Source organism: Callospermophilus lateralis, chromosome 13 (genome assembly GCF_048772815.1).
Source record: "Callospermophilus lateralis isolate mCalLat2 chromosome 13, mCalLat2.hap1, whole genome shotgun sequence".
NCBI classification, from domain to species: Eukaryota; Metazoa; Chordata; class Mammalia; order Rodentia; family Sciuridae; genus Callospermophilus; species Callospermophilus lateralis.
Window position 1 is genome coordinate 34518059 of NC_135317.1, and position 27478 is coordinate 34545536.

General features: G+C 38.8%; 1 protein-coding gene across 7 annotated transcripts in view; it reads right to left on the reverse strand.

Moving 5' to 3' along the window:
- Positions 1–26917, reverse strand: part of Mllt10 (MLLT10 histone lysine methyltransferase DOT1L cofactor) — a 200014-nt gene extending 173097 nt beyond the window's left edge. For 6 of the 7 annotated variants that reach the window (XR_013088481.1, XM_076832030.1, XM_076832032.1 and 3 more), the window contains exons 1-3: positions 26846–26904; positions 26553–26712; positions 22615–22694 (exon numbers count right to left, since the gene is read on the reverse strand). Coding sequence is in view for 6 of the 7 variants with exons in the window: in XM_076832030.1 (XP_076688145.1) it covers positions 22615–22694; positions 26553–26712 (240 nt within the window). In the remaining variant the exon portion in view is untranslated. Of the gene's footprint in view, positions 1–22614; positions 22695–26552; positions 26713–26845 lie in introns of all 7 variants that reach the window. The other variant, XM_076832028.1, reaches the window with a different exon arrangement.
- Positions 26918–27478: the final 561 nt, after the last annotated feature.

Below are 27478 nucleotides of genomic sequence, written 5' to 3' on the forward strand. Positions count from 1 at the left end.
TAATGCAAAAAAAAAAAAATACAGAAGTAAACAATAATTTTTGATATTTTGTGAAAATTAAAAACATATGTAACAAGGCACTCTTTCAATAAACACCACCACTAGAAAAAAGAAAAGTAGTATATATCATGATAAAACTGACAAAAACAAAAATAAAAACTCCTCAAAGCAGCCTAAGAAAAGAGTCATGTTACTACAAAATCAAAACAAAGTTGAAATAGGGCTGGGGTTGAAGCTCAGTGGAAGAGCGCTTGCCTAGCACGTGTGAGGCACTAGGTTCGATTCTCAGCACCACATACAAATAAATAAAAAATAAAAGGTCCATCAACAACTAAGAACTAATTTAAAAGAAAAAAAACAGGGCTGGGGATGTAGCTCCGTGGTAGAGAACTTGCTCTGCACGTTTGAGGCACTGGGTTTGATCTTCAGCACCATGTAAAAATAAATAAATAAAATAAAGGTATTGTGTCTATCTACAACTAAAAAAGTATTGAAAAAGAAAAAAAGAAAGTTGAAACAGTTACATTAATATCATATAAAGTAAATTTTTAAATAAAATTATTACAAAGAAAAAACAAGAGGATCCTGTCATAAAAATAATGAATTGTTTAACTCATACAGGAAAAAGGGATATAATTCAGTGGAAGAACACATTTGCCTAGCAGTGTGAAGGCTTAGATTCAACCCACAGAATTAAAATCAATCGATTAATTAATTTTAAAATCTACCTTCTTTAAAAAAATTTTTAAGGTGTTAAGTCATACTGATTTTCTGAGCACAGTGAAATTACTTTAGAAATCAACTGCAGGAAAATAATCATGAAAAGTCTCAACACTTGGACTCTAAATATATTTTTAAGTAAACCACTGGTCAGAACATAGTGGTAGAAAACTTGCCTAGCATGCAAGAGGTTCTGGGTTCAATCCTCATTGCTACAAAAAATAATAACAAAAAAAAAAAAAAAAAAAAAAAACCCACAATGGGTCAAAAACTAAACTAAAGAGAGAAAAATGAACGTAATTTAAGGCACTTAACATAATAATTAAGAAGAAAATTTATAGCATTAAGAGCCTATATTTAAAAAGAAATAGGCATAGAAGTACATGCCTGTAATCCCAGATACTTGGGAGGCTGAGGCAGAAGTTCGAGGCCAACCTCAGGAACTTTACTAAGACCCTGTGTCAAAATAAAGAGTTGTAGACTCAGTGGTAGAGAACTTGCCTAGTATGTGCAAGGACCAGGGTTTAATCCCCAGTATCGCAAAAAATAAACAAACAAACAAAAAAGCAGGGGTGGGAGACTTAGAAGAATCTGAGAGAGAAAGAGTGTGTGTTGTAAGAGAGATAATAAAGATCAGAGCAGAAATCAATTAAATAGCAATAAAACACAACAGAGGAAATTCAATGAAATCAAAGGACAGGGGCTGGGGTATAGTTCAGTTGGTAGAGTGCTTGCCTCACATGAACAAGACCCTGGGTTCAATCATCATCATCACACACACAAAAATCAAAGGACAGAGTTCCATTTCTGGGAAGATGGAATAGACATACTGCTCCCTCTTTTTCCTCACTGAGTACAATCAAAAACCACGAACACTAAAAATAAATATATTTCCAAAACTGAAGGAAAGACCCAAGGTATAATGCGGCAGTGAGTTTCCTGAGTATTTCTTTTTCCTAGGACGCCCTACTCTTGCAATGGAAGAAATTAGCAACCAGGATGCATCAATGGGCACAAACCAAAAAACAATGTTAAAGCCTAACAAAGTAGGACACCTGCTTGCCTTCTACACATGAGGCCTTGGGTTCAATTCCCAGCATCACACGTGAAAGACATATAAATTTAAAACTCCCAAAACAGAAATCTGAAGGCCCAGATGTTTAACTGGAAAACAATGCCAAATGTTTAAAGAATTAAAACCAATTCTGGCTCTCTAAACTCTAACCAACTCTCCTCTAAAAATGAAAAAGGAAGGAGAACTTCCCAATTCATTATGTGAAGCTAATATTACCCTAATAATATAACCAGACAAAGAAAATATAAAGGAAATACTATATAGTAAAATCCTTAACAAAATTACACAGAATCCTACAACATAAAAAAAAGAATTATAAGTGGAGCTTATTCCTGAGTTGGTTAAATATTCAAATATCAATTAACATACTCTACCATATTAGGTAAGTAAAGAAAAAGACAACTGTCAGCTACTGCATACAAAGTAGTTGATCAAATTCAATGCCCATTCATGATTTTAAAAAGCTAAGAAAATTAGCAATAAAGTATATGTGTACACTTACTCAACTTCATACAGAGCTTCTACCAAAAAAGCACAGTTAAAGCTGGGCACAGTGGTGCATGCCTATAATTCCTGCAACTTGGGAAGCTGAGGCAGGAGGATTACAAGTTTGAGGCCAGCCTCAGCAATTCAGCAAGGCCCCAAGCAACTTAGAACCTTTCTGAAAATAAAAAATAAATCAATCAAGAGAGCTGGAATGGGTTGGGGTTGTGGCTCAGTGGTAGAGCGCTTGTCTACTACGTGTGAGGCCCTGGGTTCAATCCTCAGCACCACATAAAGACAAATAAAGTAAAGGTATTGTGTCTAACTATAACTAAAACAAATTAAAAAAAAAAAAAAAAAAAAGAGCTGGGGATGTGGTTCGTTGTTTAAGTACCCTAGGGTTCAATCCCCAGAAGAAAAAAATAAATTAATAAGCGTGTAGTTACTATAGTACTAACTAGTTATCACCACTGAGTGAATGCTTCCCTCTAAAGTCAAAAACACTTCTTTATTCACTCTCAACACTTTTAATGAGCACAGAGCTAGCCAGATGATTTCTAGCCACAAGTCAGACAAGAATAAAAGGCACACAAATTGGAACCAATATAAAAATAATCCTACATACAAATGACATCATTATCTGTACAGTAAATCCCAAGGAAACTACAATAAAACCCTTAATTTAGCAAAACTATAAGATAAATATTTAGGTCAAATATAAAATATTTAGGTCAAATATATTTTCACATACTATCAAGGAACTTCAAAATAAAATATATATTATTATTCACAGTTACTCCCTCCAACATTAAATACTTAGATATAATCTACAAAACATGTTTATAACTGATATACATTAAAAGCTATACAACACTGATATAAGTAATCAAGGAATATCTGAATGACTTAACATGTCCATGGATTAAAGACTCAACATGTTTGGATGGGGTTGTGGCTCAATGGTAGAGTGCTTGCCTAGCATGTGTGAGGCATTGGGTTCAATTCTCAGCACCACATATAAATAAATAAAGGTCCATCAACAACTAAAAAAAAAAAAAAAAAAAAAAAAAAGACTCAACAACATGTTAAAGATGTCAATTCTCTCCAAACTGATATTTAAGTTTAATGGTATTCCAATCAACACACCATCAATGTTTCTAGATACATTTATATGAAATTATTCTAAAGTGTGTATATGTATATATGCATGTTTAAAACAACAAAGCAACTTTACAGATAAAACAATTTTGAAAATAAAATCAGCTGTATCAATCGGATTTCAAGAGTTTCCACGCTACAATAATAAAGACAGGGTGGAGCTGGGCACAGTGGCTTATATGTATAACTCAGCTACTCAGGATGCTGAGACAGAAGGTCACATGTTTGAGCCCAGCCTCAGAAACCTGGCAAGATCTTGTCTCAAAATAAAAAATAAAAAGGACTACAGATGTAGCATCCAGAGGGACTGATGAACAACTCAATGGAACTACTGAACAGAAAACTCAAAAACAAACTGAAGAACTGAAGATGTGGCTCAAGCGGTAGCGCGCTCGCCTGGCATGCATGCGGCCCGGGTTCGATCCTCAGCACCACATACAAACAAAGATGTTATATCCACAAAAAACTAAAAAATAAATATTAAAAAATTCTCTCTCTCTCCTCATACTCTCTCTTTAAAAAATAAGATAAAATAAAATTTAAAAAAAAAAACAAACTGAAATAACTAAGTCTAACTGATTTTGGACAAAGGTACAATTATTCAATGGAGGACAGAAACACTTTTCAAAAGATGGCACTGGAGCCAGGCGTGGTGGCACATGCCTGTAATCCCAGCAGCTCAGGAGGCTTAGGCAGGAGGATTCCAAGTTCAAAGCCAGCCTCAGCAATTTAACGGGGCCCTAAGCAATTTAACAAGACCATGTATCAAAATAAAAAATAAAATAGAGCTGGGGATATGGCTGAGTAGGTTAAGCACCCCTGAGTTCAATCCCTGATACCAACAAAAAAAAAAAAAAAAAAATGGCATTGGAGAATTTGGACACCCAAAGCAAAAAACATGACCTTGTGTAAGTCTAATGCCTTACACAAAAATTTATCCAAAATATATCATATATTCAAATTTAAAGCAGAAAACAACAAAATTCTAAAGAAACAGAAGAAAAATCTTCAGGATCTAGCATTAGATAACAGTTTATCAAACTTGACAGCAAAAGCATGACCCATAATAAAAGGAAAAATTTACAAATTGCTTCATCAAAACTAATAAATCTGGGGCTGGGATGTAGCTTAATTGTACAGCACTTGCCTAGCACATGTGAGGCCCTGCATTCAATTCTCAGACCACCACTACCACCACACACACACACACACACACACACACACACACCCCATACACAAATAACAAGTCAGAGAATCAAGAAGGTATGAACTATTCAAAATAAATACATGTATGAAAATAAAAATGTCCCTGAAAAAGCCAGCCTCAGAACTGGCATATCTACTACACAAAGACTTTAAAACAAGCATTTTTAAAATGCTCAAAAACCTAAAAAAAAAAAAAAGGTTGTGAAGAAAACAGTGTATGAACCAACTGAAAACATTAATAGTTAGAAAATATAAAAATAAACCAAAAAGAAATTCCCAAGCTGAAAAGTATAAAAACTAAAATAAAAATTTCCCTAAAGGAGTTCAAAGCAGATCAGAGCATGCAGAAAATCGGCAAACTTGAAGACAGGACATGGAAATTATCAATTCTGCAGAATAGAAAAAGACTTTAGAACAGTGGCATATACCTGTAATCCCAGTGGCTTAGGAGGCTGAGGCAGGAGGATCGCGAGATCAGTCTCAGCAAAAGCAAGGTGTTAAGCAACTCAGTGAGAACCTGTCTCTAAATAAAATACAAAAAAGGACTGGGGATGTGGCTCAGTGGGTAAGCCTCCCATTAGTTCAATCCCTTGTACCATGAAGAAAAATGAACAGGCCTAAGGAATCTATGGAACCAAATAGGTCAACATTTGCATTGTTTAAATCCCATAAGAAAGAAAGAAACAGGGAGGATATCTCATTGAAAACTTCGCATATTTTATAAAAGAAATGAACATAAACGTCCAAGAAGCTAAATGAACTCATAAAGACCCACACTGAGGCACATATACTAAAATTTCAAAAAACAAAAGCCAGGTGTGAAGGCACACACGTAAAATTCTGGTAGGTTGAGGCAGCAGCATTCCAAGTTCAAAGCCAGCCTCAGCAACTTAGCTAGGCCCTGAGCAACTTAGTGAAACCCTTTCTCAAAATAAAAAATAAAGAACTAGGGATGTGGCTCAGAGTTAAGTACCTCTGGGTACCCCCCAGCCCATCCCCAAAAAAGAGAAAGAAAAGCCAAGAGCATAACAACATGCTCCTATAGTCCATTACTGGGCAAGATGAGGCAGGAAGATTACTTGCAGGCATTCAAAGGAAGCTGAAGCAACATAGCAAAACCCCTATCCCAATCAATCAATAATGCTGAATAAACAAAAATAAAACAAGGGGTGGAGTTTGTAGATCAATGGTAGAGTGCTTGCTTAGCATGTGTTAGGCACTGGGTTCAATCCTCAGCACCACATAAAAATAAATAAATAAATAAAGGTACTGTGTCCATCTACAACTAAATAAGATTTTCAAAAATAAAAAAGAATCTTAAAAGCAATGAGAGAAATGACTGTTCACCTCCCAAAAGCACTGAAGCATATCAGAAATTTTGGAAGTCAGAATACAGCGGGCACACTGCAAAATTCTAAAGAACAAACTGTCCCAGGTACTCCAGAGGCTGAGGTAGGATTGCTTGACTCTAGAAGCTCAAGAAAAGCCCAGGTAATACAGGGAGATCCCATCTTGGAGGAAGGAAAGGAGTGAGAACTATCAAACCAAGAATCCTATATCCGGCAAAAAAAAGTCCTTCAAAGATGAAGGAAAAATTAAAACTCAAAAGGATTAATTAAAAATCAATTACAATGAAAAAATTTAAAATGAAAATTCCATTTAAAACATCAAAAATAAATTAATAAACTATTCCAACTAGGCAAATGACTTGTACATTAAAAACTATAAAAGCTGCTGAATAAAAAGAAGAATGTTGGGCTGGGTTTGTAGCTCAGTGGTAGAGTGCTTGCCTTGCATGCAAGAGGTACTAGGTTTGATCCTTAGCACCACATAAATATAAATAAAATAAAGATATTGTCTCTATCTACAACTTAAAAAAATTTTTTTAAAAAAAGAAAAGAATGTAAAGACATCCCACCCCATGTCTCAGGATAGAGGATTTAATGTTGCTAAAATGTCAATACTACCTAAAGTGACCTACATAATCAATGCAATCCTATCAAAATCCCAATATTTTATTAAGAAATTTTTAAAAATTCATACTAAAGTTTATTTAAATCCTTAAGGGACCACAAAGAGTCAAACCTTGAAACAATAAATTTGAAGAATTCATACTTCCTGATTTCAATACATAATACCAAGTCAATGCATTGGCAAATGCCTTTAATTCCAGCTACTAGGGTCGAAGCAGGAGGACTGAAAGTTCAAGACCAGCCTAAGCAATTTAGGTAGACCCTATCTTAAAATAAATAAAAAGGGCTCTGGTAGAGTACTTCTGAATTTTATATAAATAAAACTTCTAAAACAAGGCAGAGAGAGTAAATGATGAAAAGAAAAAGAAAAAAAAAAAACACAGAATACCCAAATATAGAATATCTAACAACTAAAGGAAAATAAAAAGAGAAACAAAATGTTTTAATAACAATGGCTGAGGGGTTGGGGCTGTAGCTCAGTGGCAGAATACCTGCCTAGCATGCATGAGGCACTAGGTTTGATCCAAAGCACCACATAAAAATAAACAAAATAAAGAAATAACTCTTCATCTCTTCACCTACAACTACAAAAAAAAATTTAAAAGAAAAAAATAATAATGGCTGAAAATTTACTATAACTGATAACAAACAGCAAGTCATAGCAAATCTCAGACAAGGAAAATTACCAAAAAACCTATACATTTAAACTGCAAAAAAACAAAGGTAAAATCTTAAAAGAAGTCAGAGAAGATCACTGTACCTATAGGAGAACAAGGATAAAAAAATGGACTTCTCATCAAAAATCATGCAAGGAAGCGCTGGGGCTTAAGCGCAATGGTAGAGCACTTGCCTAGAACAGGTGAGGCATTGGGTTCTATCCTCAGCATCACATAAACAAATAATACAAAAATAAAGTTATGGGGCTGGGGATGTGGTTCAAGCGGCAGTGCGCTCGCCTGGCATGCGCAGGGCGCTGGGTTTGATCCTCAGCACCACATAAAAATAAAGATGTTGTGTCCACTGAAAACTAAAAAATAAATATTAAAAAAATTTTTTTCTTTAAAAAAAATAAAAATAAAGTTATATTAAAAAAAAAAAAAAAAAACCCAAGGGAGAAGAGAGATGGAGTGAATATTTAAAGTGCTAAAAACAGGTACATGGCCCATGCCATGCAATCACAATTCAGGAGGCTGAGGTAGCAGGACTTCAAGATCCAGGCCAGAATCAGCAATTTAGCTAAAACATAAGCAATGAGTGAGACCCTATCGAAAATAAAAAATAAAAAAGGGGTGGAGATGTGGCTCAGTGCTTAAGTGCCCCTGGGTTCAATTCCCAGTACCAAAAAAAAAAACCTGGTGTGCTCTCCACTAAATTGACTTCTGGAACATGCTCCAACAATGTGAAGAGTAGCTGGGCCTAGTGGCACACACCAACATTCCCAGGAACTCAGGGAGGCTTAGGCAAGATGATTCCCAAGTCCAAGGCCAGCCACAGCAGCTAATGAGATCAGTCTCATTTTAAAAATTTAAAAGGGCTGAGAATGTAGCCCAGTGGTAAATACCTCTCTGAGTGAAACCCTAACACCAAAACAAAAAAAAAAAAAAAAAATTCATGAACAGAGACACAGCTCATCTAAATTTCCCATCCCATCTTTAAAAGAAAATAATAAAGCTGGAACTAAGCCACACACAAACACACACAAATTAAGTTATTTCTCTATAACCTGTACTAAAGCATATCACTTAAGAGCACCAACTCTGGAGTACCCAGAGTTCAAATCGTGGCTCACTAATTTTTCATATAATTCAACAAATTATTAGATTTCTATATTACTAACATTTACTCATCTCTTAATACCCCCCCCCCAAAAAAAAAAAAAACAGTTAAGCATAACATCTGTATCTCACTGCCCTATTGAGAGGGTGAAATTGCCTACTCCTCAAAAAAGTACCTGGCCCACAACCAGAGAACTATACTTCTTTGCAGATAAGAAAACTGAGGCATAGATAAGAAATTGGTCGCTTTTTTTTTTTCTTGTAGTTGTAGATGGACAGCATGCTTTATTTTATTTGTTTATTTTTTATGTGGTGCTGAAGATCTAACCCAGTGCCTCACACATGCAAGGCAAGTGCTCTGTCACTGAGCTACAGCCCCAGCCCAACTGGTTCAGTCTCAAATCTAGTTGATCTGACTCCAAAGTCCATAGTCTTAACACTACTGCTATACTACCTGAGTGTCTCTGGGTGAGATTATGGATCATGGATTCTTTTTCTAAAATATTTTCCTTTACCACAATTACTAAAAAACGAGTATGCCTGCACTACTACTGATTTCAGAGCAAATTTTTCAGTAAAAATACATTAGAACAGAAGAATGTTTTCCCTGCACTAGTAGTTTAAAAAAAACATAGGAGGGGCTGGGATTGTGGCTCAGTAGTAGAGTGCTTGCCTAGCATGTGTGAGGCCCTGGGTTCAATCCTCAGCACCACATAAAAATACATAAATAAAATAAAGGTATTGTGTTCAACTACAACTAAAAAAATACATATTAAAAAAAAAATACACACACACAGGAGGCCAAAGGAAATAGCACATGCCTGTAATCCCATCTACTCAGAAGGCTCAAACTTGAAGATTGCAAGTTTGAGGCCAGCCCAAACAACCTAGCAAGACTCTGTCTCAAAATAAAAACTAAAAAGGGTTGGAGAAGTACATTAGTGATAGAACATCCTTTGGTTCAATCCCTACTACTGAAGGGGAAGAAAAGGAAAAAAGGACTGGTAATATACCTCAGTGGTAGAGAGCTAGAATGCCTGAGGCTCTGGATTCAAAATGGGGTAGGTGGGGGACCACTAGATACTTTTAAGGACAAAAAAAAAAGCAACATTTTTAATTGTAGGAGATAATCTTGAGACAGAAAGAGATGTACTAAAAAGGAGAATACTAAAAAGAAGGGAAGGAGAGAGCCCAGCACTCTGGAGTATGCCTATAATTCCAGCTGCTAGGGAGGCCGAGACAGGATCGCAAGTTCAGAGCCAGATCAACAATGGCTGAGGTGAAAGCAACTCAGTAAGACCCCATCTCTAAATAAAATACACAACAGGGCTGCAGATGTGGCTCAGTGGTCGAATGCCCAATTCCAATCCCTGGTACCCAACACCCCCTGCCCCAAAAAAAAGAAGGCAAGAAAGGCCAGTATGTGTACTATATTTGTAGAAAAATAAGGTATGTACATTCTTACACACACATAAAGGCACTATAAAAATAAAAAACTGAAACTAGGGAGTCGGAAATAAAAATGAGTGAATGTGAGAAATTCAGGAGGAAGAATTTTTATATTTGTTATTGTTGTTTTGGTTTTGATTATTTTGTGCTGAGGACTGAACCCAGCACCTCATATTTACTAAGCATGCACTCTACCACTAAGCTATACTCCCAGCTCTTGGGAAAGAGAATATTTACCGTACCATCTTTTTACATTTTTTTGAACCAGATCATCGTATCACCTTAGAAAAATAAAATGAGGGGCTGGGGATGTGGCTCAAGCGTGCTCGCCTGGCATGCGTGCGGCCTGGGTTCGATCCTCAGCACCACATACAAACAAAGATGTTGTATCTACCGAAAACTAAAAACTAAATATTAAAAAAAATTCTCTCTCAAAAAAAAAGAATTAAAAAAAAAAGAAAAAGAAAATGATTAAAGTATTACAGTAACTTTAAAAAATTAGGTCTCAGATTATGATGCAAGAATATAGAGATAGAGAAACTAAAGATACCTAGGATAGGATTTCTACTTAAGTAGAAAAGTCCTGGAGGCAATTAGAAATAAGACCTGAAGTCTGGAAAAAAATTGTTCAGGTGATGATACTGGTATCCAGAGGCACCCACATGCGTGCATAAATTCACCAAGGGTGAGGTTATCAAATAAGCCAGAAAAGCAATTATGTAACTTAAATTTTAAAGAAAAGTAATGCCAAAAAAAATTCAGAGGCTATAAAAGAAAATAGCTACCCAGAAGTCATGAAAATAGTGTTTCAAGAAAGATAGCATGGATCTTGAGGGGTTTTGTTTATTGTGGTTTTTGTTTTTTTTGTTTTGAAACAGGGCCTCAACTATATTGCTCAGGTTTGACAGAAACTTGTGATCCTCTGGCCTCAAGTCTCCCAAATAGCTGGGATTATTGGCATGTGCCATGACACCCAGTTATAATCTTTGGCACAATGATTTTAAATGCTGAAAATAGGTTAAGTAGAATCAAAACTTTCTCTTTTTTGAGAGAGAGAGAGAAAATTTTTTAATATTTATTTTTTAGTTTTCAGTGGACACAACATCTTTATTTTATTTTTATGTGGTGCTGAGGATCGAACCTAGTGCATGCCAGGCGAGCGCGCTACTGCTTGAGCCATATCCCCAGCCCAAGTAGAATCAAAACTTTTTTAAAAAGCGGGGGGAGGCATTTGAAATTAGTCACAAAATTTAAGAGTGGTAAAGAGGCAAATGTAACAGTGTAATGGTCGAATCAAAATGTATGGTATTTTCTGTACTTACAAATAAAATTAATATTAAAAATCAGTATAAAGGACATCTATTGTTCATCTGCTTCATAAGCATCACCCTTCTTTTGTGAACAGTACCCACCCCCCTGCATTAGGGAAACTGCTCTTACCCCTGACTCCAACTATGTAGTTCTAGTGAGGGTTGCCATTCATAGTACCCTCCCCACTCCAGCCAGAGGGATGGTGGGTACATGATCCAAGACAGGTCAGAGTCCTTCTCAGGATTCTTCAAGAAAACCCCTTCTCGTGGTAGAAGGGGCTGGGAAGATGAGAGCCAAGAGCTGCCAGCAGTCATGGTTCCAGCCTCATGTAGTAGAGAGTCTGTAGTATGAGAGAATGAAATCAACACGCAGAGAAACAGAGATAAGAAGTGAAGTCCTAAACCCAATGGAAGAAGGAAGAGAAAACAAATATACTAATAATGTGACTAATACAGCTGATGTAACTTAAGACCAGATTTGGTTCTCAGCTGCCTGGTAACCAGAACAAAAAGAAAAACAGAATATCTCATGTATCTAACAAAAAGGAAGAGATATACCAGATCCTCAAAGGAGATAATCTTCCTGAAGTTAAATCATTTAAAGAAATTCTTGCACATAGATCTTTATTTAAGGGTCACTGAAAGACAAAATGGACAGTGTCCATGATGAATGTTATAGCAAATGCAAACTTCTTATGCTATCATAATGACAACTGGTATCTTTTAATCATCAAATATAACTAAGAGACTAGAACACAGCAGGCTGTTGAAGAAGTGGAGCTAAAAACTATGATTCTATTCCTTCAGGAAGTTTGAGAAAAAAGGGGAAAAGACAAAAGGGCAAACATGTAAAAAGTAGAACCCACAGGAAAATTCAAAAACATTTATAATTTGAATGAGAAAAATCAAGTAAAGAAAAAAGACAGACTGAAGATAAAAGACATAACTAGTAATTGATTTGAGGGTGGGCGGTGGGGGGAGACCCTAGAAGAAATGGGAAGCCAGGCATGGTGAACATGCCTATAATCCCAGTGACTCCAGAGGCTGAAGCAGGAGGATCACAAGATGAAGGCCAGCCTCAGCAACTTAGCAAAACCCTGTCTCAAAAACTAAAATACTGGTGATATATCTCAGTGGTAAAGCTGGTACCACTGTACCAAGTACAATCCCCACTACCAAAAAAAAATTAAAAATTAAAAAAGGAAAAAATGGGAAAAGACCATATCAGAAACACAGGTAGTTAATTCCACTTAAAAACTACACCCTCTCCATCTACCTAAAAATACCAAATGACAATAATGAGATAAAGGTCCATAAAGCCACAAATACAAAAGAACATAGAGGAAGACAATAGCTATAAAATTTTAGAATCTAAAAAGGAGAAAAATATGTAGTAAGTGACTTCATAGGGGCACAGGGTGTAGCTCAGCGGTAAGAATGAATGCTAGGCCTTGAACTCAAATCTCCAGCACCAAAGAAAAAAGAAAAAGAAAGAACACAAAGATTTCACCGAGTATAAAAATATGCAGCAGGAAGACAAGCCCAAAAGAAATATATCTTACACCATACAGCACCAAAAATTAGAAGAACCTTCAGTACCAGGCAATAAGAAAAGGAAAATGCACAGGAGAGGGGTTTCAGATGAGGCTAAAACCAGGAGGGAATGGATATAACTTGAAAAGCAATCAAACAATCTCCTTCTCTACTACACTACTAAGTACTATTTCTCCCCTATACTAGAAAAATATAGTCCTTAATATTCTGGAGAAGGTATACTAGAAGAAATTAAGAGTTGGGTACATTAGGATTAGCTGAGGTAAAAAGTATCAGGTTTAAAAAGAAGAATTAAATGAAAATCTAATTCTACATACTCAAATTCCGGCACTCAAATAGTTCAAAGAATACTGGTAATCAAGTTTGCCAACCTCAAACAAATAAATGGAGAGCTCTTTGAATAAACTGAAAACCCAGCTGGTCACCTATAATGCAGTCAATCAGTTTCCAATCAATCCTTTAGGAGCCTGTCTTAAATTTGAATCAATGGCTAAAAGTCACCTGTTTTTTTTAAGCAGTCTCTAACAAGAAAGATCGGAACAAAAAATACAAAGGAAAAGTTTCACAGGAGCACAAGAAAATATCAGACAACTAAAACAAAACAAAACCCCGATTAATATTCTCAGAAAGGATACTGCATCCAAAGAACAAAAAATTACATATGGTGATGCACACCTCAAATTTCCACTACTTCAGAGACTAAGGCAGGAGGATCGTTAAGTTCAAGGACAGCCCAGGCAACTTAGTAAGATCCTGTCTCAAAACAAAATAAAAACAGCTGGGAACAGAGCTCAGTAGAAAGTACCTCTGGATTCAATCCCCAGTACTGGCAGGGGAAAAATCCAACAACTTATTTTTAATGCACCTTTTCCTATGAAGCTCTTAGAGATATGCCAACCTAAACAAGAACCATTAAATATAAAGAAATGGAGATCAGGAAAAAAGGGAATCCAACAAAAGCAGAAAAAAAAAATCCTGAAACTGTGGTGAAGGAAAATTCCAGACTTGTACCTATAAGATGGTCCTAAAGAGCAGTCAGCCCAGGTGAAATCAGGTAGATGAAACCTAGAAGGTCTTCTGGTTTGAAAAGAAGAAGAAAACAAAAGAAAGGGGGGGGGGGAGAGAAAGGAGAGAGAAGATAGGGAAAAGAGCAGTAACAGAGGCAAAGGAAAGAAAGGAAATGAAGAGGGAGAAAAAAGGAAGCGGAGGGGGAAAAGCAAGAGGAGAGCAGGAGAAAAGATGAAGGGAGAAAGGGAGAAGGAGGAAAGAGAAGGAGAAAGAAAAGAATAGGACCAAGGATGGCAGTTGTATGTGTAGCTCAGTGGCAGACCCTAGATTACATCCCCAGCCACAGACAGACACACACACACACACACACACACACACACACACACACACACGAAAGCAGAGGACCAAGGAGAGGAAAAAAAGAGGTAAAGGAAAGACAATAGAGAAGAAAGGAAGGGGGCTGGGGTGGTGGCTCAGTGGTAAGAGTGCTCACCTAGCATGCATGAGGCACTGGGTTCAATCCTCAGCACCACATAAATGTAAAATAAAGATATTGTGTCCACCTAAAACTTAAGAATAAATATTTTTTTAAAAAAAGAGAAGGAAGGAAAAAATCTATACACTACAAATGGGAAGATTTTAAGAGGAAAGATTTAGGCTTAGACAAAAAAGCATAAAGAAAATGAAATTTTAGACTGGGCATATAGCACATGCCTATAATCTCAATGATTCCAGGGATTGAGGCAGGAGGATCTCAAGTTTGAGGCTAGCTTAAGCAATTTAGTGAGAACCTGCTTCAAAAATAAAAAGGGTAGCTCAATGTAGCTAATAGTTAAGTGCCCCTAGGTTCAATCCCCAGAACAAAAATAATAATAAAAATAAAATTTTAAAAAGGCTAGGAATGTAGCTCAGTAATTCAATACCCAATACCAAAATAGGAAAAAAAAAAATGGTCTAAAGTAATGAAACCCATGAGACAAACAAGACACTGCTTGTCAATCTAAAACTCACTTCTCCCTTCTTACATACCATAACAGAACTCTGATTTTATTGAATTCTTCAGTGGGCTCAACTTCAAGACCACACTTAGCTACTTCCCTAACAATTAAGATATCTAGGAGGACTTAAGAGTACAACTCAGTTGAGAGGGAAATCATATTAACACCTTACCCTCCCCACCACTTTTCTATCTGCCTATAACTTCTTTGTGCTATCATAACAACTACAGATCCAACCACAATGCTATGGCCTAAAAATAAAAACTATGTGCCGAAGATGGTATAATAGGAAGATAGATGGTATAATGGAAGACACCCAATCCCTGGTGTCCACACAGAGCTGTCATGTCTTTTTGAACTCCTTTAAGGAAAAGAATAAGCCCCTAATTTGCAGAAGTAATTATACTATGGTCTTTGTTATTAGTGTTCAAACACAGTTCTCAACACTAGCATCAACAGGTTGAAAGAAGTTGAAGCCAGATCACCCTGACATACCCAAATATAGTTCACAAAATACAGAGAAGAAATGCAAAAAATTTCCCAGTGGCACCTTTACAACTCACAATAAAGGAACAGGAATTTCAAGGAAGACAACGCCTACTGAATATTAGATTGCAGTCAAAAATAACAAAGCATATGAAGACATCTATCTCCACAGTTAAAAAACAATTTCAAAATCTCTGAGCAGTGTTTTTTATTTTGTTGGAACCAGGAATTGAAATCAGGGGTGTTTTACCACTGAGCCACATCCCTAGCCGATTTTATTTTATTTTATTTTTTTTTTTTTTTGAGACAGGATCTCAGTGCTTAGGGTCTGGCTAAACTGCTGAGGCTAGCTAGCTTTGAACTTGCAATCCTCCTTTCTCAGCCTCCCAAGACACTGGGATTACAGGCATGCACCACAATTCCTAGCTCTAAGCAGTTTAAAAATAAGTTTTTGCTTTGTTCTTTGGTACTAGGGATTGAACCCAGGGTCACTTTACTCACCTCCAGCCCTTTTTATTTCTGAGACAGGGACTTGCTAAAGTTATCCACACTGGCCTTAAACTTGCTACTGTAACTGTCTCAGTTTCCCAAGTAGATGGAATTGCAGGCGTGCACCACTGAACCTGCATTCTTAAAATAAGTATGTTTTAAATGTTCAAATAAAAGGAACATAAAACTTAAGCAAATAGCAAGATATTCTAAAAAGAGATATATTTTCTCAAAGACTTGAAAGAGGAAAAATAGAAGTTCTACATGTAGTTTACTATGGGCAGGTGTCCTCCCACAGTTTACTATTAAAAAAATTACTCACTGGGGTTAGCAATAAGCATACATTTGAAGACAGAGCTAAAGAGTCACCCCTAATACAGATATAAAAATAGAAAAAAGAAAACTTAAAAAACATGAAAAACACAATGAAAATTCCAAACATACATATAAACAAACAGTTTAGGAGAAAGTGATAAAGTCTGAAAATATACCAAAGTGGAAAAAGGACACTGAATTCTCAGAATTAAAAAAAAAAGCCAGGCATGGTCGCATGCGCCTGTAATCCCAGCAGCTCAGGAGACTGAAGCGGGAGAATTGCAAGTTCAAAGCCAGTATCAGCAACTTAGCAAGGTCCCAACCCATCTTAGCAACTCCTTGTCTCAAAATTAAAAATAAAAAATAAAAAGTGCTAGAGACATGGTTCAATGCTTAAGTGCCCCTGGGTTCAATCCCTAATACAAAAAAAAAAAAAAAAGAATGAAAAAGAAAGAAGTCTCAACTATAACAGACTATCAAAAGACCATCTAGCCACAGGGTGGCACATGCCGTAATCCCAGTGACTCAGTAGGCTGAGGCAGGAGGATTGCGGGTTCAAAGCCAGCCTCAACAAAAGCAAGGTACCAAGCAACTCAGTGAGACCCTGTCTCTAAATAAAGTACAAAAAAGGGCTGGGGATGTGGCTCAGTGGTTGAGTGCCCCTGAATTCAATCCCTGTACCCCCCCTTCTATTAGCATAAACAGATATCAAAAACAAACTATAATAAAATCTTAGTTATAAGAAAACAGCTAAAATTCAAAGTAGCATACAAGAGCAAAATAATGAAATCCTTAAACATAAAAAAAAAAGGGAAAAAAAGAAAAGAAAAAGTAACAGAAGTTGGATAAGGTGGTACATGCGTACAATCCCAGGGACTCAGAGGCTAAGGCATAAATATCACAAGTTCAAGGTCAGCCTGATTAACTTAGTGAGAGCCTGTCTCAAAAGAAAGGGGGAAAATGGGGCTGGGGATGTGGCTCAAGCGGTAGCGCACTCGCCTGGCATGCGTGCGGCCTGGGTTCGATCCTCAGCACCACATACAGACAAAGATGTTGTGTCCGCCAAATACTAAAAAAACAAAATAAATATTAAAAAAATTCTCTCTCTCTCCCTCTTTCTCACTCTCTCTCACTCTTTAAAAAAAAAAAAAGAAAGGGGGAAAAAATGAGGGGCTGGAAATATAGCTTAGTGGTAAAACACCTCTGAGTTCAATCCTCTGGGGGGAAAAAAAAATACATAGAGGCAGGAGGATGGGGAGTAAAAAGACTCTCATAGACTCTGAAGGAAAATACATAACAAAAACCTCAAAAAAAAAAAAAAAAAGCACTTCAAAATCAAGGAAAATGGGGTTTGGGGAGCTCAGTGGTAGAGCAAGCACAATACCAAAAAAACAACCACCACAACAATAACAACTAGGTCAAATATGTAGCTATATCATCACAAGTTGAGAATACATATAATATGATACCGCTCCTGAAAGGGAAAAATACTATACGTATGGAGTTTACATGTATGTACAATATGTCAGTTTGAATACATATATAGTATGATACCATTCCTGGAATGGAAAAGTACTATACATATGGAGTTCACATGTATGTAGGTATTAAAACAGATGGAGCTCCGCAGGGTAGTACACAGCTACAATCTCAGCTAGAAAGGATGAGACGAGAGAATCATAAATTTGAGGACTGGCTACTTAGTGATACTCTATCTCAAAACAAAATATTAAAACTTTTTTAAAAGACTAGAGCTGAAGTCTATTGGTAAAGTATCCCTGGCTTCAAACCCAGTACCACAAAAAAATAAAACTTAGATGGAGCTACTCAGGAAGCTGAGGCATGAGAATCACAAGCTCAAGGCCAACCTGGAATACTTAGTGAGATCCTATCTCAAAATGAAAATTAAGAAGTGCTGGGGATATAGCTCATTGGTAAAGTGCCCCTGGGTTCAATTCCCAGTTGGGGGGCGGGGGCGTGGGGACACAGCCAAATTTTCCCTCAGTCCCACCTAACTACTTTCAATCGCCTCTTTCCTTATAAACATGCAATCTAATCCTCCAACCTTTTTGCCTCTTTCCTTATAAACAACCTCCAACCTCTACTCTCTCCAATGCACTATTATAAGACTTCTGCCCAAACCAGAGAACTATAATTGCTGTCTCAAGAACTTCTTAATCCTCTGTATGGTAACACTGTTACTATCAATTACTATTTCCTGAAAACCCAGTCATCTGTTCTCTTGCTCTCCCAAATGTGGATTTTTCACCATAGTTCTGTCTTCATTTTTACCAAAAATGTCATTTGGTTCCCAATTCCCTCTACACAATTCCAACTCTAACTTCACTCCATTAACTTTATTCCAAATTTCCAATAAAACATCCTAACTTTCTGGACATGCAGGCATATACCTGTAATTCCTGCTTCTCAGGAGGCTGAAGCAGGAGAATTGCAACTTTCAAGGTCAGCCTGAGCAATTTAGGAAGACCCTGTCTCAAAAACAAATTTTTAAAAGGGATCGAGATGTAGCTCAGTGGTAGAACACTCGACTAGCATGCACCAGGTCCTCTATTCAATCCCTAGTACTGGAAAAAAAAATCCTAGCAGTATATAAACTAATATGCCCCAAACAGATTTGTCCTTAATTAATGCTTCATTTGCTCTCTTCTATTTGCTCATTTTTCTCTATTACTATTACTCTGGATGCTGTCTTGTTTTGTTTATGTTTGTTTATTTGTTTATTTATGTATGTATGTATTCTTTGGTGGAGAGGACTGAATCCAGGATATACCACATGATAAACACTAAGTTACTCTCTCAGTCCTAACTCCTATTAATGGTATCACCATTTCAGAGTGATCAGCCTTGATATCTTTTTTGAGGGACAAGGGATTACTGGGGATTGAACTCAGGGGCACTCAACCACTGAGCCACATCCCCAGCCCTATTTTGTATTTTATTTAGAGACAGGGTCTCACTGAGTTGCTTAGCACCTCTCCATTGGTGAGGCTGGCTTTGAACCCATGATGATCCTGCTCCTGCCTCAGGCTCCCAAACCACTGGGATTATAAGCATGTGCCACTATGCCCAGCTAGCCTTGATATCTTCAAATCACCTTTAACTGTTCCCTTTTCGTGTTTTATTACAAGTTCAAGGTCAGCCTGATTAACTTAGAGGGAGCCTGTCTCAAAAAAAGGAAAGGGGGGGGCGGGGGGGGGCGGGAATATAGCTTAGTGGTAAAGCACCCCTGAGTTCAAAAAAAAGGAAGCAAGCAAGCACACAGATGAAAGTTGAAATAAAATTAAGACTAATTCAATTCCCTTTCTGGTTCATGGACATATTTCCATGTTAGAGTTTTTGGTTCCTGTATTTCTGTCATTTCATGTTTCAAAATTCTCCCTCTATTTCTATTCTCTACCTTTCTATTCCTACATCTTTTTTTTTTTGGGTGGGGGGGGACCAGGATTGAACCCAGGAGAGCTTTACCACTACATCCATAGCCCTTTTCATTTTTCATTTTGAGATAGGGTCTCACTAAGTTGCTGAAGCTAACCTTGAATTTGCAATCCTCTCAAGCTGCTTGCCCAGCTCTACTGCAATCTTTATGGTCATTACCTCAAATCCTCCTCTTTCGGTTTCTAACCTTGCCTTTCAAATCCATCCTCTATACTACTAATCTACTCTTTTGAAAAGGCTGCTTTATCTTTCTGGATCATTACTGTTCCAGAATGAACAGCCAGCTCATTTCTCAGAGAAGTGAACTATCCATAATCAGAGATCTCCTTACTGTTTCTGTCCAACTTGACCCTACTCTCAGATCAGGGCTAAAGGGTCCAGAGCTAAGTACCTCACTCCACCCAAACCATTCTTTTCCCTAAAAGAACATGAAATTGGGACTGAGATTTTTGTCTCTTGAAACATGAAACAGAAAATATCAGGAGGTGCCAAGCACAATAGCACATGCCTGTAATCCCAGTGCCTTGGGAGGCTGAGACAGGAGGAACACAAGTTCAAAGCCAGCCTCAGCAACTTAGCAAGGCCTTAAGAAACTCAGCAAGATCCTCTCTCTAAATAAAATATTAAAAAGGGCTGGGAATGTGGCTCAGTGGTTAAGTGACCCTGGGTTCAATCCTCACTACCAATACTTGCCCCCCCCCCCAAAAAAATACCCTCAAGAAATTTGATAGGATGATCATATGAGCTAATTGATATAAAACATTTCAGCACAGTATCTGGCACATAATAATCACTCAAATAGTTAACTACTGATTCTTAGGAGTAAATAACTGAGAAATCTTCAAAGAAAGAAAGAAGCAGGGCTGGGGTTATAGTTCAGTGGTACATTGCTCGCATACCATGTGCAAAGCCCTGGGTTTGATCCTCAACACCACATAAAAATAAATAAGTAAATAAAGGTATTGTGTCCAACTACAACTAAAAAATGAAATATTAAAAAAAGGGGGGGGCTGGGGATGTGGCTCAAGCGGTAACGCGCTCGCCTGGCATGCGGGGGGCGCTGGGTTCAATCCTCAGCACCACATAAAAATAAAGATGTTGTGTCCACCGAAAACTGAAAAAAAATTATTAAAAAAAAAAAGGAAGCAAGCAAACAGATGAAAATTGAAATATAATTAAGACTAATTCAATTCCCTTTATGGTTCATGGACATATTTCCATGTTAGAGTTTTGGTTCCTGTATCCTTCAAATAAAATGCCCTTTCTTTGCTTCTATAGTCTTAGAATGAGATTCTGCATCTTACAAAGGACCCTAACTTTTATAGTTGTACACTAAAGAATTTAGAGGAGGGGCTGGGGCTGGGGCCCAGCAGTAGCACACTTGCCTGGCATGTGCGAGGCCCTGGGTTCGATTCTCAGGATCACGTATAAATAAATAGACAGATAAATAAGATAAAGACTATCAACAATTTAAAAAATCTAAAAAAAAAAAAAAAAATTTAGAGGGGCTGGGGTTGTGACTCAGCGGCAGAGCACTCGCCTAGCATGCGCGGGACCCAGGTTCGATCCTCAGCACCACATAAAAATAAAGCATTGTGTTGTGTCCATCTACACCTAAAAAAATAAATATTAAAAAAAAAAAAAAGAATTTAGAGATTGTTCCTCTTCTTTGAAACCTTTAATAGCCCTTACATCCCATCAAATGAAGTTGAAATAAAACATACCCCCCAATGTACCTCCCAATATTCCTTTTCCAGTAACTACCTTATTTACCTTGACACCTTGATCACATTCATAGAGAATAAAGGAATAAAAACACACAAGTGGTATTTAAGAAACTCTACCACACCCTAGGTATCACTTTGTCCTCTCTTCTGATGCCCACCTTTCTTTTTTTTTTTTTTTTTTTTTTTTGGTGTTGGGGATCGAACCCAGGGCCTTGTGCATCACCTATTTTCGAATCTTTTCTGGCCTTTAATCTACTGTGACACCCCCCTAGAAAAATCTCACTTATCAGTATTTACTGATAAAGCGTGAAAATTATTTTGCTTGGGGACCTATCTACTCCAAACCATAACATGCTAAAAAAAAAAAAAAACAAAAAGTTGAAGAGTAAACCTATATATACTTAAAATTATTATGGTTGATTAAATCCTCCATTTGCTAAAAATCCCATTATTTTAACACTATACAATAGCTATAATTCTGCTGTAATGCATTCTCATACACAACCAAAGAATATCAACTACAAAAATATTGCTGAGGCTCACAAACTGGCTTCTAGGCCATAATTCTACTGATCCAAAATGATGTTGGCAAAAATAGTAACTTCTACTTTTGCTATATGCATAAAGAAGAGAAGTGGAAATGTTTGTTTTCTACCTTCTATCAAATTCTGTAATCAGTAATGAAAGGAACTATCACACTGCAAACTTTTTTATGACTAATGAAGATTGGCCACCAAGAATAAACAAACCTTACTCATTCTTATGGAGGTTTACAAAGTGTTCAGAAAGAAGGTAGCCAGACAAGAAAAGAAGAAAGGCCCTCATGTTGTTCTGTCAAAAGGAATGAATGTATGAAAATACTGAGTGTTTAAAAATCTATTAATTCACATACAAGAATTAGGGTAGTGGATAAATTTCGGCATTTTCCTCCCCCATCAGAAAAAATATCAATATAACTTGTCATGCTTCTACTGCCACTCATATTCCATGATTACCAATGTATCCTTCAAACCACTTCAGGTTTCTTGATTCCATAGTTAAAATAGGCTGAATATGACTATTTATATCTTTATTTTTTCAAAGTATCCATCAACATACACTTATTTGTTTCAATTTGTTTTTTAGATTTTACAAAATCTGTTTAAAACTCCAAGTCAAGGGGCTGAGGCTGTAGCTCAGTGGCAGAGCACTTGCCTAGCATGTGAGGCACTGGGTTTGATCCTTAGCATCATATAAAATAAAGAAAGGCATTCTGTCCATCTACAACTACAAATAAGTAAAACTACAAATAAATAAAACTCCAAATCAATATTTGGTCCAAGTTTTGTTAAGTTATAATATTTGAACAAAAGACTGATAATCTTCAAACTGCAACAAAAGTGTGGCATCCTAAGCTCCTAAGTATTTTAATGTTTCTGATAACAGTCCTTACCACTCTGGCTGCTCTCTCTTGAGATTCACATTTCCTGCAAAACCATGGTCCAGTGGGTACTTGAACAATGCCATAGCAAGCTGTTGGGAAACAAAATGTTTTGAAACATTCAGACTTGAAAAATTATGAAAATCAAATAACCTTTTCAAAGCCCTATTAAACCAACTACCTTCAAACTATTCATTAATGGCTTTACAGAGAATTACAATACTTACATCTTATTTACCATATGTATATAGCTGTTAAACTAAAAACTAAATTTGTATAACCACAAAAATGCTATGCCTCATATGGTCATAGTAGCACACTTTAATCCCAACTTCTTTTTTTTTTTTTTTTTTGTATTTTCGCAGGTACCAAGGATTGAACTCAGAGACACTCCATCACTGAATAACATACCAAGCCCTATTTTGTATTTTACTTAGAGACAGGGTCTCACAGAGTTGCTTAGCACTTTGCTTTTTTGAGACTGGCTTTGAACTTGCCATTCACCTGCCTCAGCCTCCAAAACCATGGAGATCACAGGCGTGCGCCACCATGCCTAACTATCCCTGCTACTCTTGAGGCTAAGGCAAGAGGATGGCAACTTTGAGGACAGCCTGGGCAACTTAGCAAGACTCTTGTCTCAAAATTGCTTTGTTTTGTTTTGGTACTGAGTATTGAACCCAGAAGCACTTAACCACTGAGCCACACCCCCAGCCCTTTTTTATATTTTATTTAGAGACAGGTCTTGCTGAGTTACTTAGGGCCTCAACAAATTACCGAGGCTGGCTTTGAACTCATGATCCTCCTGCCACAGCCTGGAGCCTCCTGGGATTATAAACATGCGCCACTGCACCCGGGTCAAAATGGTTTTTATAAAGGGCCAGGAAGGTTGTGAAACAATGAAGCAGTTGCCTAGCATGTTTAAGGTCCAGGCTTCATTCCCCACAGGCACACACAAAAAAATTTTTTTTCCTTTGGAGTACTGAGGATTGAACTAAGGGGATCTCCACCACAGAGCCACATCCCTAGCCCTATTTTGTATTTTATTTAGAAACAGGTCTCACCGAATTGCTTAGCACCTCATTTTTGCTGAAGCTGGCTTTGAACTTGTGATCTTCCTGCCTCATCCTCCCAAGTGGCAGGGATTACAAAGGTAACCACTGTGCCTAGCTATAATTTTTTTAAATCATACTATAATAAGCAATTATGTAAAATTTAATACACCGTAAGATTTTTTGCATAAAATAACTCAGAAATACATTAATTCATTCCTATGCCCTATAGTTTAAGGAGAAAGTATTTTAGATTTAGTGAAAATATTTCCAAATCATCTTTCAAAATGAACAGATATTAAAGAAAACAAAATAAAATATAATGTTAGCAGTAAAATGCCACCAGGCACGGTGGAGCATGCCTTTAAATCCCAGTGACTCCGGAAGCTGAGACAGGAAGATTTCAAGTTCAAAGCCAGCCTCAGCAACTTGGCAAGAACCTGTCTCCAAATAAAAACTAAAAAAAGAGCAACAGCGAGAGAATAGCAGTAAAATGCTTCCATTTATATTCAATGTCTCAAATAGGCAAATCCATAAACAGCCTAGGGCTCTAGGAGTTGGGGGTAAATGGTGAGTATTAACAGGTCCAGGGTTTCTTCTTAGGGCAAGGAAAAGGATCTAAAACTGATAGTAGTAATGGCTGCACAACTCTGTGAATATAGTGAAAAAACCATGGGTAAATTGTATAGCATGTGAATTATCTCTTGGTAAAGCTGTTATCAGAAAATAAAATTGCATGTTTATCTCTAAATATTTTATAATGTGAACACTGTGACAAGTATTCCAAGTACATATTATATATCTAATTCACAGCCTCACTGGTTGAAAGTTAGTTTTTAATATCAATTAGCTCAAAACTGAAAACTTTCTGGAAATCTAATACACATTCAATTGACATTCTTGAGTTTGCTCACTAGAAACTCGAAAATATCTTAAATACTAGGAAGCAATAAAGGAATGTAAAATCAGCACAACCTTTATTTGGTACTGGGGGCCAAGAGCACTCTACCTCTGAACTACACTCCCAGCCCATTCATTCATTCATTCATTCTTTTGAGTGTCAGGGATTGAACCCAGGGGCACTTCACCACTGAGCCTCATCCCCAGGCCTTCATACATATTTTTCAACTTAGATTCAGGGTCTGACTAAGTTGCTGAGGCTGGCCTTGAATTGGCAATCCTCTACCTCAGCCTCCCCAGCCTCTGGGATTACAGGTGTGCAGCACTGAGCCTGCTATTTTTTTTTTCTAGATAGGTTTCCTAAATTGCTGATTTTGTCCTTGAACTTGTGATCTTCCTGCCTCAGTTTCCCAAACAGTTGGGATTACAGGAATACACTACCCACACCACTTCAGCAAACTTTTAAACTCCAAAGGCTAAAATTCTAAGCCTTTTTCAATATATATATGAATGTTAAAAAAAAAAAAAGTCTATTGGCCAAGAAACACAGCATCAGTGTCTGAAACATACAGTTTTATTTGGAAGTAGCTCTAGAAAGAAAAATTTTAGATTAAATGAACTTTTTTAATCTTTAACTTTTATATTAAAATACTTTAATATTTTCATATTAAAATACTTAATTTGATAATTTTTCATCTGATTTATAATTCCCCCACAATGCCAGTGAACCCTGTAATAGAAATATTATATATCAATCCTAAAACCTTATCTAGCTTTCCACAATTTTTTCACTCCTTTTAAGAAAGGAGGGGGGAAGGTATGCAACGCTGCCCTTCTTTAAAAGAAACTGGCAATAACCACATTCTCAGGTTAATTTACTATCTCAAAATGATTACCACTGCATCCCTCTTCCCAACTGTGAAAATCCATTCTTCAAATAATGCACTTTGACACCTTAAAATTTTCCTCTCTCCCCTTTGGTAATGTCCTTACCAATATGCTATTATACAATATCTGCAGCACTCAAAGCCAGTTTCATAAATGGGAAAAGGGGGGGGGGCGGTGAGATGGCAAATAAACAGTAAGCCACCAAAAAGTCAGATTATCTCAGCCTCAATTCCTTACCACTTGGAACAGAAAAAGGTCAAAAACTTCAGAAAACCAGAAAAATCTTATTGGCTTTTTTATATATCCAAGTGGAAATAGCCAGAAATAAACTAAGACGTTCCCCAAGCCAGTAGGCAGCACCACCACCTCCTCTTCAGTTACACAGGTTAAGCAGTGGCCAAATGCAGCCACTAACTAGCCTCCCCACCAAACTAGCCTAAATGCATCTCAGCCCCAGACACTCCGGCAGGGACATCACTGGCCTTGCGCTGTCTTCTCCGCAGGAAGCTACCAGGAGGCGTGAAAGCTTGGGGTACAGCAGAAACCACCTTCGATCCCCAATCCAAAGAGGCAAGGTCACCCCTGCCTTCCCCCATCCTGCCCAGCGCAGCCAGCCGCCTTCCAGAGTCGGTCTCCAAGCCACAGGAAGTCTCTAGACACACTGCGGCAGACAGGAGCAGGCGGTGAGGGGGGGGAGGGGTCTCCACGCTCCCAAACTCACACCCCAAGCCACCCCACCTAGGGGTGCACGTTCCCGCCCAACCCACCCGGGGCTTGGACCGCAGCCCTGCACCCTCTGCACCCTCGCCGCCCCAGAGAATCTGCAAACCCCGACTCCGAGCTCAGGCAGCGACCAAATGACACTTGAGAGAGTGAGAGCAGAATCACATGACAGTCTGGGCCACACGCACTTTCTCCCACATACACAGCCCACACCCCCTGCGCCCCGCCGCGGACCCTGCTAGGCACTCCCGCGGCCGCTGCCGCGGCACGGGGCGGGGGCGGAGGCGGGGCGGGGGAGGGGCGGGCGGTCTGGCAGTTGCTGCCAAGGTGGGGGAAGCGGTGACGGTTGGGAGCAGGCCGGTTCGGCCCGGCGGGCGGTTGGGTGTTTACCTTGATGCACCGCGACGCTGCAGCCGTGCCCGTCGCAATAAACCAGAGGGTTCTCGGCCCAGCCTCTCTCGTCTGAGCAAACGCAACAGCCTCCAATCATCTCCTTCATACTATGGGAGACCTCGTCCTCCAGTGACACGGGCCGGTCGCTAGAGACCATCTAAGAGGGAGTTGGGGGGGACCATTAAAAAACACAAGCAAGCCAATGAGTGCTTCCCCCCGCACTGCCCTCCGCTCCCCGCGCTCTCCCCGGCTCCCCCACCCGCCCGCCCGCCGCTCGGTCGCTCGCTCACTCGGGCTTTGCCGCTCAGTCACTCACGTTCCGCACAGGAGTCAGGAGCCATGTCCTTGCTGACTCCCCCCACCTCCCCTCCACCGCCTCCTCCGCCTCCTCCTCTTCGGCGTCTTCCCTCCCCACCTCCACCCGGCCGCTAACGCTGGCGCCCGAAGAGGGCACACATAATCAAGTAGGCCTCCGCACAGGCGCACTGGGGGGGCTCCCGCTGGGCCTGGGGCAGCGAGGGAGGGGAAGAGGGCAGCGCTTCCTCCTCCAAGCGTCACTCGGCGTGCGCGCCCGCCCTGCGGCCGGCGTGAGGGAGGCGGCCGGGAGAGGCGAGGCCTGCGTGCGCGCCGCCGTGTCTGGCCGCCGGGACCGGCCCCTCTCGGGCCTGTACCCCTCCCCCACGCTTCTCGCCGCCGCTGCCGAGGTGTGCCTGGGGTAGGGGCGCGAGGAGCAAGCGGCGCGCTGAGGCCGGAACGAGTCAACGGGAGGGCGCGGGGACGCGCACGCGGGGGCGGGGGCGGGGACGTTGAGGCCGCCCTCTGCAGCACCAGTCTCGCGGGCTGCGTTTGTGCGTCGGGAAGAGGCTGTGTAGGGAGGAGACGCTGACGGGAGGCGGATGCTGAGGGCCGGCAGGGGGTTTTGT